The sequence below is a fragment of the Lepisosteus platostomus genome, chromosome 4, assembly GCF_059453375.1.
Source record: "Lepisosteus platostomus isolate fLepPlt1 chromosome 4, fLepPlt1.hap1, whole genome shotgun sequence".
Lineage (NCBI taxonomy): Eukaryota > Metazoa > Chordata > Actinopteri > Semionotiformes > Lepisosteidae > Lepisosteus > Lepisosteus platostomus.
Genome location: NC_142614.1, coordinates 67,818,309 through 67,833,921, shown reverse-complemented (window position 1 = coordinate 67,833,921; position 15,613 = coordinate 67,818,309). Strand labels below are relative to the sequence as shown.

At 40.9% G+C, this 15,613-nt stretch overlaps 1 protein-coding gene across 2 annotated transcripts in view; it reads left to right on the top strand.

Annotated features, from left to right (window-relative positions):
• Positions 1-15,613, top strand: part of atp8b1 (ATPase phospholipid transporting 8B1) — a 53,168-nt gene that overhangs the window by 11,008 nt on the left and 26,547 nt on the right. Inside the window, exon 1 of one of the 2 annotated variants that reach the window (XM_088630383.1) lies at positions 4,888-5,039. The exons of the other annotated variant lie outside the window; for it this stretch is intronic. Within the exon in view, the coding sequence (XP_088486509.1) occupies positions 5,033-5,039 (7 nt within the window). The 5' untranslated portion in view covers positions 4,888-5,032. Of the gene's footprint in view, positions 1-4,887; positions 5,040-15,613 lie in introns of those variants that run through there. 2 annotated transcript variants of the gene reach the window in all.

Here is a 15,613-nt window from a genome sequence, read left to right as displayed (position 1 = left end):
TTGTCCATTTGAACATTTTCCTGTGCCTGGTGGGGCCCTGGTTAGCATTGCTGCTTCACAACGCTGGGGCCCTGAGTTTCCTCCTGGCCATAGGTAGGTTATTTGGCTTCTCTGGAAAAATTGGCCCTGGGGTGAATGTGCTTGAGTCAGTGTGTGTCCTGTGAGGGACTGGCATCCGGTCCAGGGTCTATCCCTGCTTGCTGGAATAGGCTCTGGCTCTCCTGCAACCCTGTATTGAATGAAGCAGTTAGAAAACGGATGGATCTTTGGCCTATGGCATCATTCATCACATTTCATAGTTCTCAATGTCAGAACGAAAGCGGCTCTTGTTAGATATGAAGTATGCTGCGAACATGGTTCCAGTAAAACTTTTAGCAGGAAGAAAGATCTTCACACATACCATCTGTGCCCACTTAAACTGACAAGTTCGGTGCCACCTGTTAAAGTTTGTGCATTTTAATTCATTTAAGGGCTTAGTTCTAAAAGGCGTATGGGATGTTGTCTTTTTATTGTTTACAGTAAGTGTTTTCGATAGCTGGAGAGCAATTTGTTTTGTGTTGAACGACCTTACAAGATCCTAAAAAACTGTTAACAAAAACTGAAAGGTTTTTCTGAAAGACCTAGTAGATAGACAAGGAGGTTGTCAGAAGACCTGTAAGTTTTTGCATGCAGGAAAATTAGTGCTTGAAATTTTTAAATTACGTACTTTTATAATCATGGCTGAAAATGCATCTCAGGAGTATTAAATCTTTATCTGTAACTTTATCAGTGGATCGGGGTCTCAGAACGTATTTGTCACTTAAAGCTGTTGTCAGTTAAAGCTGCTTTCGAAGAAACGTTCTACTGTGGTGTGCTTGCGAGATGGCCTTCCTGACCGTACAACGTGTTGGAATTCCCTGGCTGGCTTGCCAGTAAGTGAGGTAATTAGGTCTCCATGAAAAATTAAAGCTTCTCATGTGGGTTGTTCTCATGTGGGTTAGATTTTCTGCTATCTCTTTCCCTGCCTTCCTCTTTGGCAGGTTTTCATTTTTATGAAGATCCTTTGGAAAGAAAATGCTGTTTGCATCCTTCCATGGCTGCTTCAGGAAGTTCTGAATTTCACGAATGAAATATTTGTATTTAAGCAGCTAGACTAGACTCTAGTCCCATTAAAGTATCAACACTTTAAGGCTGAGGAGAAATGATGTATGTGTTCAGGTAATTAATGGGACATAGCACTTCTCACAGATAGGGATTTGTAGAATTTGAGGACACATAGAACACGTAATGGATTATGGATCCTGAAGACCAGATTTCGGAAAACAGCAGGGTGAGGCAACAATTTCATATTCTGCGGAAGTCTGATGTACAACAAGTTTGAGGTATCTCTTCATAATGCTAACCAGGCCCAATATAGGCAACCATCCTACATCTGATCAGGATTGATGGTAAAAGTCAGGACAAGGGTCTGTGACATACGTGTAGTACAAAGCCACCATTATTGCTGATATACAGTAGCAGCCAGGGGTTTTAGAATTCTTTGCCTTTTAAGTCTTGACTTTAAAAACAAAACCTGCCTATTAAGCCAGGCTGTGCCTGAGTAGTCTTGTTGCTAGCCTTGGATTTATTCAATAATGGGTCAGATTTGTTGATGTCACTTTGTATCCTGTGGTAGCGCAGATAAAATTGTAAATTCTGCGATGAAAATTCTCTTCTGAGGGAGTGCGTCTATGTGGTCCTTTGTGCTTGCTTCTCAGTTGAGTGGTATCCCATCCATTGTGAAGGTATTCCCATGACCCTTGTCATGAATAAGCAACTGTCGGACTTGCTGACCAGATTACCCACTGCTAGAAAAATCCTCTCTCGGGGAGAGTTGCACGCCTGAATTCAGTTGTTTCAGTAGGTTCAAGGACATCCTTATTTTTGACATGGAATAATTTGGGTATGAAGCACAGCTTGTTGCTCAGGTTTTGCTAACACACAGCCCTGTCTCGTCCTTTATGGAAAGGCTAACCAAATACTTTCAGAGTGCCACCGAGGAGAATTTGTCAGAGATTCAGACTCTTTTGACTCGTCATTTTAAAAATGTATTCTTTGATTGCATATGCCAAGAATATTTAACATATATTAAGGAATTATTTTAAAATAAAATACAGCACATTTTTAAAACTGATGTAACCTGGCACCACATTCTAACACCCCCTTCACAATGTTTTGTTTTTTGTACTGTATAAAAAAACACTTCCATAATTTTTAAACAACACAGTGCTTATCTGACCTAAACCAGGCTAATAATCTAACTCTCCATAGACTTTGTTTGTTCATGTTGTCAATTTTTATTACAGACAGAAAATTATCACTGATAAAGAGGGTGTTGATTCTTATTGTAACTAGTTATTAATAGGGGCCTCATTTTCTGATTTTGTATTGCTGTCTCTGCAATGCAAACCACTGTGCCTCCATGTACATCATATACAGTATACCATGTAAAACACAATGATGAGGATTGTGGTGACTGAGAGGAAAGGATTCATAAGAAGGGTCTCTAAGATCCCCACAGTCCTGCAATGCATAAAGTCTTATGTACAAAAGTACAGATTTCTGTTGCAATTTAAGATTTACCTTTTAACTTTGGACTTTTAACCTCATTTAGAGGTGCTGTTTAATACTGTATGTTACAATATCTGATCCCCAAAGAACCTGTGAATGTGAAATGCCTTCTGAGCAAAGCTTGAGGTAACTTACACACCCGAAGAAGGCTCCACAGCTGAAATGTTTATTTTCTTCTTTTTTTCAGCATTGATTAAACCTTTACTTGTTCTTTGGCAGCCTACGCACGCTGACACAGCTCCCTACTTGAACTATTTGAGAAGACTTAGGTTAGAGCTGCAGGTTAGCAGCAGTTGTCAGCTGAGGTATTTTTAGTGGATTTGGGCTAAAATAAAACATTTGTTTTTTTAGAAAAAAAAACTTTGTGCTTTCATCAGTGGGTGCCAGTGGGTGAGACCCAAACTGTTGGACACTCCCTGGTGCAGAATGACAATAGCAGATCGTAGTGAGAACGGGGAGATCCAGTACTGCCTGGTCGTTCTCCCTGCTCTCCTTACAGGACAGAGTAACTGTTTTGAGCATTGTTTTAGAGGTGGGCGGTTTACCTTTTGTGAATCCTTGTGCTCTGGTTTCAAAGCAGGCAGTTATCCGAGTCGTCTTCCTTTGAGATTTCTTGCTTTGACTCCCTCTTCTTCTTCAGTTCATGTAGGAGGGGTCCTCGGCCACAAAAACAACTTGTTTTCCCGGTTCAGTCCGATTTTTTTTGTTTTCGATTGCGCCTGGATCCGTAAGGGTGTGAAATCAAGTATGTATTTGTACACTGGATTTACACATGATTTTAGAGCTCCTGTGTACGAGTTTATCTTCCAGTTCAACATGTACAGTGAAGAAAAAAATCTTTGTATGAAAATGAATTTTAAAGGAAAGTTTCTACACTCCTGTGTACAATCTGTACAAGAGTGAGCACACTCAAAGGTAATGAAATGTAAATGAAAACTCATGAATGTTCTAGAATTTTGGATTAACAAGACTTTTCATTAAATGAATGTCACTTTGTAGCAAATTGGGAAAATTGTGATGAACCTCAGTTTTTAAGCTGATCCATAAAAGCTTTTTATGATATACTGATGATTGTTGTAAAAAAATACTTAGAGCTTCATTAAATGTTTTTCTATAGCATTTAGAATGCATTTATCACCTCTTTAGTAACTGTTAGTGACTTACAGAGGAATTATGGAAATATGCTTTGGCAAATTAATGTGAAATCCTAGGAAATTAGCAGTAGATCATTCAGAGGTGTTTCTCTGCACTGTTAAAATTAGATTCTGCTGAGAAAAGTTACACATTAACAGCATTTTGTTTCTTCTGTACAAGGAATGTGAGATGGGATAAAACATTGCAAGGTGTTTTTACTGGAGGAGAGGGAATTAATAAATGAAGGGAATTTCGAAGAACCACTACTAGCTGAAGTCAATTTTGGTCCGGCTGTTTAAGTCACCTCGACACGATTCAAATTTGTGTAGAATGTCCTACACAGGTGCATTAAAGAAGCTGCTGTCCTGCACTCTTCAGTGTGTTAGAGGCAGCATCAGGTTTGTTAAGGAGTCACATTATTAGTTGGCCTTTAAAATGTATTCTTGTGTACTAACACTTCTCTTGCACTTCACCTCTGGTGGCATTTTGTTTTTTGACCTTGATCATGATGGGGGTGAAATTGTCATTTTGCCAAGAGCAGCAATAGTTTGGTATTTCCCCATCACTATACTGGGGCATTAGGAACCACACAGACTGTAGGGTGAGTGCCCCCTACTGGCCCCACTAACACCTGTTCCAGCAGGAACGTTGTTCTGGTTCACTTAAACAAGTTAAGTCCATTCTTTTTTATTAAAACAAAGCATTTATTTTTAACCTTTAATGCATATTTCACGGGGCTTTATCAATCTTTAATTCGTTAGATTTATCAGGCAAAGTCTGGGTACTTTTTACGTTATTCACTTTATAGTCAAATGCAGAGGAACAGTTGAAGGTTCATTCCATCTGACACCTGACAAAGGCTCCACGGCTGAAACATTGTGTCTCTTTGCTTTTCCTCTCACCATGGAATAAACCTTTACCCACTCTTCTGCAGCTCACGCATGCTGACACAGCTCCCTACTCGAATCTCTGATAATAAAATATACAATTGAAAAAGAATGTTATTTTTGTGCAAAGTGAATTTATGTTTTGCAAAGTGCTTTGAGACGATTGCCGTTAAAGGCAAACTACATAAAGCTAAGTTAATTATAAACCCATATCACTATTAACATCTTATGCAATTACTAGACAATTTCAATAGACACGAAAGGGCTGAAAGGTTTATAATTATATGGGTATGATTGTGCTTTGCCTTGGTTTACTTCACTTCCATCTGAGTGAGGTTAGCAGGGTATGGAGGTGATTTATGTCTGCCTGCTCATACTTTATCTGCAGTGCTGATTGATTTGGAATATTTGGACTGGAAGATATGTACAGTAAGTGATTTTGAAATATGTGTACACATGTCTTAAGTTCTTACTTTCACATCGGTTTTTACAGTTAAAAGTCACTCTGCTTGAGGTTGTTAAAGCAGTCTGGTCTCTTTACGCCTTCCAAAGTAAAGGTGTCCATATTAATTAGTGTCTCTTAATTGACTGTGCGTGCTTCTGAGCCCTGAGCTGGTGTCCTGTCAGTGGTTTAGTACTGCTGTGCACTCTGTGGTTCCGGGATAGGCTCCTAACCCTTGATATGGATTAGTATGAAGTTATGGTGATACACAAGTTGAATTTTGTGCAGTCCTGTACTGCTGTTTCTCTGGCCACTGTTTATCAGAGAGTATTGGGAGATCTTTACCAGCTTAAAGAGCAGCTTGATGTGCAAGTGGCTTATCTGCATTCATTCTTAGACTGTAAATCCCTAATTTGAAAATTAAAGCATATAGACTAAATGTGAAACCCATCCCTGTTTCTGACTGGTATTCGCTGAGAGTTTGATAGTTGAGAGGAATGTGGACTCACGTTCTTTTATTTTGAAGCACACTGATAAAAGGTGCTTGGAAATGGTATGAAACTGACAGAATGTTCATGATGTTGTTTGTATTAAATACAGGTGGGAGTATCTATGGGTGATATACATCTGTCTGTAGATGCATTTAGTGACCTCTTTCACACAGATGCTGGATGACTTTATGACGTAAATGAAACGAGCACCAAGCTGTGGTGTTATTTGTTCACTCAGAGTCTTCTCAGTATGTATGAGAAGTGACATACAGTATGTATGTCACTTGAACCCACATGAAGCTCTGATGACATTCAGTGGCGAAAGTACACAAGACGTCAGAAACTCTGGAAAGGGGCAGATGCTTTTTCACAGGACTGAACACCTGGGATTTGGTAGCTGTCTGTAAGAACTGACTGAGATGGCAACATGCTGCTCTAGAGCACATTTCAAGTGGCAGTCAAACTGTATGTGAGACAGGTCAGAATAACTGTGTAATAATTCTCCTTTTCTCTTCACCCACCACTTTCCATGTGTTGCAAAAGTAAAAATGTGTTGAGAAGTTTTTTTTTTAATAAACATGGTGAGGTACTGTATATACAGCATGCTCTCATATTTGCTGTGCTTTACCTAAAAACTGAAATAAACAAAGCTTCGTTTCCAGTGACAATCTCTTCTGACGTTAGCGCTCACCTCAGCGGTGACCTTTCCACCCGAATGCTTGAACCTTTCCTGGTTCCAGTACAATGAGTGTTGGAATTAGCTGAACAATAGCAAACTTTTTTAATAGAAGTGAGACCTCATGAATTAATCAGCCTTTCTGCCTGCCAGAAGGAACTGAAACCTAAAACGCTTATCTTTTGGAAAAAATCTGATATCCCTTGCATATCAAAAAGACATTATCTAAAGGATAATTATCAATTAGGTGATGCTCGTGCCATTGAATTCAGAATTAAAAAAATATATATTTGTCAGTAATCAGCATTGTGTGACGATAAGCTATTAATTGACATGAGCAATCAGAATGAATCCAGAATTCATAATTACTGAAATGTTACAGCTAAAGTCTTATACCACATGACAAGATGTCTGTGTTTCACTTTTTGTACGCATTTGAAAGACAATTTTCAGAATATTCAGGCTCCGACAGTACGATGCACAAGGCATTTCAAAACTTATCTTAAAGCTCCAAGTTACAAATCTTTCAGCTGGTATGGGGAAAAAGGTAAGTTTTACCCTGTTAAGTGCTGTTAAAATCAACCCTTCCTCTCTGATGGGGTCTGATGTAGTGCTGCGTAATGATGAATTCAAATCACTTGGAACCAGCAGCTTCTTTTAGAATGTCATGCATATCAGACATGAGGTGAGGAAGGGTGGTGTCTGCATTCTTCAAGTCTCTCCTGTTGCTTTAGGCAGAAATGGAAAGAATTTTCAGTATGTAAAAAAAACATCACAATGGAGTAGCCAAGGCGAGAGATTAAAGATGCACTTCGTTGTGATATTTCTTCTACTTTCGTTTCGTTATTTTGGGTTGGCTTCTTTCCTGCTTCTCCAACGTGTAGCATGTCTGTGGTGCTGGAGCGAGAGCATTGTACTTGCCGATTGCTCAGGTCGTGACGAGGTTAAGCCCAGGCACCGATACAAAAACAGCGACATGGCGAAACATCGCACGTTGAAGAAGTAACGAATATAGCTTCATTGCCTCTCAACCAAACATCCTGCCTCTTGGTTTTTTTTTCCTTAACAAAGGAACAGAGAACTTCCTGTGTCTCTAGGACCTCCATTGCGACAGCACCTGAAAATGTCATTTTATCCCCTCCATTTGCGTTGTGCATTTGAGTAAGTTTTGTTTTTTAAGTTTTCACTTCATCTCTCTGTCCCTCCTCGTTTGACTTTGTTTGTATGCTTCACAAGCAGAAGAAGGTTAAACCGGTTTGACTGGAATGTGACAATGTGGCAAAGTGGAGCAGTCGGGGAGATTCTCTGCCTTTACCCCTTTCCCAGTCCTGCTTCCCCTACAGCAGTGGTTCCCAGTCCTAGTCCTGCTGATCCCCCACACACACACCTGCTGGTGTTCATTGGAATGTTTGCGTTTTGTTTTCAGTTCACATTCAGCATTCGGTCACATACTGGGGGTTTTACTTCACTTACAAAATACAACAGTCAAAGCTCCAACATGTGTAAGAGCTGGGAACAAACAGTTCACATTGATCATATCAGTAGTAAGTTAACGGAGGGTTTGATTGTGGATCTGAGGGCTTGTCTGGAACAAAAACCAGCAGGTGTGTGGGTCATCAGACCAAGATTGGGAACCACAGGCATTCAGCAAGTCCCACACTGGTGGAATATAGGCCTGCTGTAAGAGACTCACAGAAAACCTTACACTGGCTTCAGTTTCAAAACCGGAATAATCTTACCAGCTTTTTACAACAAGAAATGCTGGCTTTAATGTCGCAGCAGAGTGGAAGCTGGGCTTTAATGTTTTGGGTTAATGCAAATGTTACCAAGTACAAGAGCATGTAGAGATATAGTTCTCATCTTTTTAGAAAACTAAATTGCTTGGTGGCTGGTCGCTACAGAAAGCAAAGCGCCAGAGAAAACACATGTTGACGGTGAAACTGTTCTTACGGCAAGCTTTAAAAGGGCGGAGGTTTCACTTCCTGCTGGAGCAGTTATACTGGACAAGACTAAGGAAAAGAAAGCTTTGGTGGAGGTTTCGTTGCAAAACGTGGATGGTGCTGAGCTAGTGGAATGCGGATGCTCTACACTGAGGTAATGGTCCAGGCCTTTCAGCCTGGGGTGTGGCTGGGGTGTAAGTGGGCACCTTTCTACATTGTCTTCTGTTTCAAAGTCTCATTTTGTGGTTCAAATGACGCTTTCTAAGGCCGTCTGTGGTGAAATTACGACAGCACGATGTCCACCCCTTGTAGTTTTTCTACTTAAATGGGAATTGTTTGCACAAAGCAAGGTTTTGGATCCCGATGCCCCGAGTTGAATGTCTGGGTCTTCGACAGACTTGTGTAAAATTTTAGCACTTGAAGATGAAATACCCAGGAAAGCATATGTTAAGAATGGAAAGCAATTTGATTAGAAGAAAGAATTTCTGTATAGATCCTCTAAGCTTCCACACCATTGCAGAAGAAATGGACTCTTTTTAGATCCTCCATTATAGATTATAGGCCGATGTCTGGCGCTTAATCACCTACAGTGCCTTGCGAAAGTATTCGGCCCCCTTGAACTGTTCAACCTTTTGCCACATTTCAGGCTTCAAACATAAAGATATAAATTTTTTATTTTATGTGAAGAATCACCAACAAGTGGGACACAATTGTGAAGTGGAACGAAATCTATTGGATTTTTGAAACTTTTTTAACTAATAAAAAAATGAAAAGTGGGGCGTGCAAAATTATTGTACTGTATAAGCTTTCATTGATCATTTTCAGCAGCATTCCTGCAGAACAATAGTTCAGCCAAATATAGCATGTTCTGTATGAAACAAGGAGGAGGAACTGAGTTTGTTCCCATAACTCTGTATATGAAAATCTATGTTGCAATTTCATTGTACCTCTGTAAACAATGAATGTTAAAGCCTTTCAGAAAGTGATGATCCCAGAAATACCAGTCTCAGATAGGCAGTTTAGAGAGCTACTCTAGTAGTAGAGCTACTTTATACCACACAAAGGCAAATGCACAGAAACCTTTTATTTATTATTGTGTGGATTGCTTGTATATTTACAGTGCCTTGCAAAAGTATTCACCCCCCCCTTTGGACTTTTTTGCATTTTATTGTTACAACATGGAACCAGGATGTATTTAACTGAGAATTTTTGCCGCTCATCAACACAAAGTACTGTGTAATGTTGAAGTGAAAAAAATCCAGACATTTTACTAAATTACTTAAAAATAAAAAAATAGAAAATACTTGAATGCATGAGTATTCATCCCCTTGCTTTGACACACCTAAATTACCTCTGAAGTAACCAACTCTCTTCTCCAAGTCACAGAATTACTTGACTGGAGTCCACCTGTGTGGAGTTGAGGTGTTTCACATGATTTCAGAATAAATACACCTGTGTCTGGGAGCTTCCCCACTTTTCCAAGGAAACCCTACATCATGAAGACCAAGGAACATTCCAAGCAGATCCGAGACAAGCTTCTTGAAAAATACCAGTCAGGGCAAGGGTATAAGAAAATTTCCAAGACATTGAATATACCTCGAAGCACAGTGAAGTCCATCATTAAAAAGGTGAGAAAATATGGAACAAGTGTGAATCTGCCCAGAACTGGCTGTCCTTCAAAACTGAGTGTCCGGGCATGAAGAGCCGTATTAAGGGAGGCCACCAAGAGGCCCACGGCAACTCTAAAGGAGTTACAGTCCTCCATGACAGAGATGGGAGAAACTGTGCATGAGACAACAATAGCATGCACACTTCATAAATCTGTCTTGTATGGAAGGGTGGCAAGAAGAAAGCCTTTGTTGGGGAAAAAAAACTCGTATCACATCTCGGCTGGAGTTTGCCCAAAGGCATGTGAGAGACTCAACAATTTGGAGGAAGATTATATGGTCCGATGAGGCCACAATTGAACTTAATGGCACATCGCACTGAGAACACCCTCGCTACAGTGAAGCATGGTGGTGGCAGCATCATGCTTTGGGGATGCTTCTCTGCGGCAGGGACTGGAAAACTAATAAAGATAGAAGGAAACATGGGTGGAGCTAAGTACAGAAAAAATCCTGGAGGAAAATGTCCTGCAATCCGCAAGAGCATAGGGATTTGGAAGACGATTCATCTTCCAACAGGACAATGACCCGAAACATACAGCAAAAGCCACACTGGAGTGGCTTAAAACCAAAAAGGTTAATGTTCTGGAGTGTCCCAGTCAAAGCCCAGGCCTCAATCCCATCGAGCATCTGTGGAATGACTTAAAAATTGCTGTTCACAAACAGTCCCCAACCAGCTTGGAGCTTGATCAATTTTGCCAAGAAGAATGGGCAAAAATTCCAGTGTCAAGATGTGCAACGCTGATAGAGACACACAGCTGTAATGGCTGCAAAAGGTGGTCCTACCAAGTATTAACTCTGGGGGGTGAATACTTATGCATTCAATTATTTTTTGTTTCACTTTGACATTATAGAGTGCTTTGTGTTGATGTGTGGCAAAAAGTCTCCGTTAAATACATCATGGTTCCACACTGCAACACAATAAAGTGTGAAAAAGTCCAAGGGGGGTGAATACTTTTGCAAGGCACTGTACATATGTTTATCAAAATCAGTTCTGATTTAATTGGATTCAAATACATTTTTTATTTTTTTTAAATAATTATGCTTTTATAAATTATTTTGGTTCCGGATGTCGTGAAATATAGACGTTTTACATTTTCACATGTTCTTAGTTTAATTTCGGACTTTTTAAATCCAGGTGGCTTCAGTCTGATCAACTCTTAGATTCTCATGGACATATAAGTACATTTTAGTGTCTGATCAATTGATCAATTCGGTCAAATATAGCACATCTGTTAAAAGTCTACATGTTTACTGTGGTCCAGACCCTCTCTTCTACTGTTTATGCTTTGTGTGACGGTTGGCACTGCTGCCTCATAGCTCTTGGGTCCTGGGTTACGATCTGTGTGGTGTTTACTGGCTGCTCCGGTTACCTCTCTTGTTCCTGTGAAAGCAAAGTGTGTTAGTTTAAGTCATGTCCGTGTGTATATGTACATCCTGTGATGCCAGTTCAGGGCGTGGTCCTGCTTTGTGGTTTGTGTTTCCAGGATGGGCTCCCGGTTGCAGGATGAAGCAGCTCTCTGATGGTGGATGAATGTTTTTGCTTAGGCTCTGCAACAACACTTTGGATGTAGTTCTCCTTTCAGCTGTCCGTCACTACTCGACAGACTGGTTGACCTGCTCCCTCAGCTGTCTTGAAGGGTTGCAGGAGTGTATAACAAGCTTCTCGGCCATGTTGTTGAAGCCGATACCCAGTGCTGGATTTCCCATTAGGCGCTGTAGGCACAGTACCTAGGGCCTACAAAAGTATTAGGGCCTACGAAGGAGGGAAACACTAGTGACTAACTAAAAACGTCCTGAAACAACTCGCTTGCGATCGACTCTAGGTGCTCCAAATCGATAATCCTACGCTCTCTAGCGGCTGTTCTAGAAACGAGAAGTAGCGAAGTGATGGTCGCTCGACTCGCTCCATCAATCGCGTGGTTTGTGAAAGTGCCCAGGGCCTACGAACGCCAAAATCCAGCCCTGACGATACCCTGGCTTCTTTCTGGATGAGATCCTTGAAGTAACTAGTAACTAAGTTCCAGACGTGGCCTCCTCTTCTTTGACAACTCTTGTCAAGTGAAGATCCTACATAAAATGATCCCTGCTTTGTGGACCACCCAGCACATGGAACAGAAGAAGGGGGTCAGAGTGCGGTATTGGAAGATCCTCTCTTTCTCATATTTGAGTGCCTGGCAGCTGTCTTTGGTTGCTGGAGGACCAGGCAGAAGAGGAAGGATGGGCTCTGGCGGGACAATTAGGGGATTGAGCTCAAGCTGAGGAAGGAATGTGCAGTCGGGGATCAAAGGGATATGAGCAGCTGTTTCAGGCTTCTCCACCCATAGATTATGTTTAGGGGTAAAAAGATGTCGTCTGAATGGAGGTGGATTAGGTGTGGGAGAAATTTGGAGTTGTCAGGGGACCGGCCTCACTAGCAGGTTAATGAGCTTTGATTAAGCCTGTAAAGCAAGCGTTGAACAGGATCTATTTGTCCTCAGGTTTCAGGTTGTATTTTTTAATGAGGCCGCATGCATCACACAGCTCTTTTATACATTTAGATGTGGTTTCAAGTGCCTCGATGGCATTCCTGTCATGACGCGTCAATGGATGGGGAAAAAAAACTTGCTTTGCAGTTTCCTCTACAGATACTTCTAATTGAAAGAGGCTTGTGAACCAGTAAAACAGGACCTGCCCCTACGAATCCTAATCGGAACAGAGCTGGACTGAGAAGGAGACCAGCGGCAGGTGAACGTGGCTCCCCCTGCTGGCAGTGCTGAGTCTTGCAGGGGGAATTTCCCATCATGTCTCGTCATGTCCCCTGCTGGCTGCAGGCTGCAGGCAGTCGACCTTTAGCTCCCCTCACCTGCCAGTCTTGCAGAACTAAATATCCAGGTTGTGGTCAGTCACGGGCTCAGGGGGCATTTAGCTAGTTAAGTGCACAAACCGAACAGCGATGCTTGATGCTGAGGGAATATCTGCTGGTACTGTGATTAAGGGACACTGCTGTCTGATAGATTCTCAGCTGAATTATTGTAATGATTGATGAGACAACGAGGCATCACTCAATTACTGGATGACTTTTTGTAAGAAAAAAGCTTTGGAGTGTTTACTATCAATTTTTCATTTTGAATGAACAAACTTTTATTTTTTAATGTTATATGGAACCCTTTGTGTTCAAAATGATATTTATTTTTATGTGGAAAATCTTGAAAATGTTTATTCTGTTGTGAAAAATGACTCATTACAGGCGACGTAGTATCCTGGTTTGTTATATTAGTCATTGTGATCGCACTACTTGCGATTGTGTGGATTGTGACTAAGCAGTATTTAATTAAAAGAGTTATGTATCACATTCATTTGGTTAGTGGCAGCGGTTCAGTTATTCGTTACTAAATTGACTGCACTCAGAAGGTAATTTGTTTATCACAATAAATATGTAAACTGTGTTTTACAGTGTGTGTAAGGGAAAGGTAATCATTTTACCTTTCAGTATTAACTTTCTGTATTGTCCTCACCGTATTAATGCCAAACTGCCTGTCATTTCTCTCCAATCCTCAGCATGTTTTTAAACAGATTTTCCAGTATGGCATGTCTTTAAATTTTCAATACTATTCCCTTTTAAGGTTTTAAAATCTGTGGATCAGCGTAAAGTTAAAAAATGCAGACATATAAACTATATTTGCACTTCGTAACTCTACACAAGTTCTTTAGTGAACAGCAAATTGAAACATTGCATATCTCTCTGGAAAGTGTCCAACATATGATATGTGATCTGAGGGAATTGTATATAGAACTTTTGAAAAGAAAGTTGAAGGGGACAGTTAAAACTACAACCTGGACTTGGTCTGTATTCGTGTGGAAATTTGTTAGGTTTGAGTAGGCGGGTCTGGCAGCGTGTGAACTGTGAATGGAACAATTCCCATGCTAAAAAGCAGAAAAAGAAAAACTGAGCTTTCCTTTTCATTTTCAGGGTTGGGATCAACCTCTCATTTCATTGTTAGAAGGATCTCCAATCTAAAAGGACCTCTGGTCAGGTTGCGGACTGTGTGACTTCACCATACACTCCGTCGCCCATTTGTAATTTTCCAGTGTCCAGACAGGCACGAGAAGAGAGGAATAGTGCGGTTTTGTGGTGGTCATGAAACTACTTCTCTGTAGAGTTCAGAGAAGAGTTGTGCTATGAAACGGTGAAGTGGCTCTGTGTCATTTACCGAGTCACACGTCAGGCCAAAGGTCAGGCACTGACTGTGTCTTTCTGCTTGATATTGAAGAGGGAGGGATCTTCTGGGAAGACGCCATGTACTAACAGATACCTGATGGCCCCAGGCCAGTATTGACACTAGATATGTGCTTCTGAGTCTGGGAGCATGACAAAGAACCTGGCTTACCCTTCCTTTTTGTTTTCCAAATACAGTGCTTGAAAGTCTTATACAAATGCCCCCAAATCAGGAAACTGATCTTAAGTTTTGTACATATTCCTATACTCTTTACAATACAAAACAGATGGCTAGTGGAAATGGAAACACCGTAGAATTTTACTTCTTAGTAATAGAAGGTCAGATCAAAACCAGACATACAGTAACGAGACTGTACTGTATGTGAGCTATCCATTTTTCACGTTTGTCCAGAAAGGCTCAAATGGCAGTAGGAATGTTACATAAACATAAAATTTGGAACGGACTGAATAAGAAGAATCTGTTCTGCTGCTGTTCTTTGTCAGTTTTCCAGAACAAGGCCATGAAAGTGGCAACTACAAAACGAGCATGACCTCGGCAGTCTCAGGGCTGTGTGGCCTTCACAACCCGTGTGTCTTCCTGCTCTTAACGTTGGTTTTGAAGGTGACGAGCTGCGTAGCAAACCACTACGGCAACTCCAGTATTCACTGGTATTTTGTTGAATCCTGAAATTTCGGAAAGTCACGAAACTGAGAACTCCCACGTCGTCACAGAATGTGCTTTGTTTTCCAGGAAAGCTGTGTTAGTGATGGCTGTAACCATGCAATTTCTACCTTCCACTTGCAGTAAAATGCAGTTTCTCTTCGGAACACCTGCATGCTTTATTGATAATAAGCAGCTCAAATCGGCTCTTCCCATACTGTTTTGGTTTTAATGCTTAAAGCCTACGCAGCAGGGCTAAGACTGCAGCCTTTTTGTAACTGCTGTATTTATCACAGGAAAGTGTGTGCCACTGCAATAATTCCTTTTTGCCCAAGACAACTGGGGACCTACCCTTGTACTGTCTTATTCAGGTTAGCGTTGACTGAAGGATGGAGACCGGTTGAGTTACTGTCCAAAATCCTTGTGTTGTTTTGACTCCATTTACATTGTTTTAAGAGTCCTTTAACAAGGACTTTCTTTCGTACAGCTGTCTGCCCCACTTCAGAGTTCTGGAGTATAAAGAAGCAAGGAAGAGACCCGTTTTAGCTGACTTTTGAGTGAAACATTGGTTGGGTAGGAGACGAGAAAACATTTTGTAATACAACCACCAATTTTATTGCGTAAAAAAGCCACCAGCAGTTTTCCTATTCTGGCTTTGAATGTTTTATTTTCTTACAGTAATTTCCTCTACTTGCCCTCACATATGCTGAAGTAGTCCAAGCAGGGAGCTGCGTCAGCATGCGTAGTCTGTAAAGGAACAAGTAAAGGTTTATTCCCTGCTGAAAAGAGAAGAAGGCTCCACAGCCGAAACGTTGTTTTTCTTCTCCTTTCAGCATGGAATAAAACTTGACTTATTCCTTTCAATTCCATACTGTACTTCTAAAATACTTTTGATAATTTTCATAGCCTCTTGCAGCTCTGCAGCTTGTGC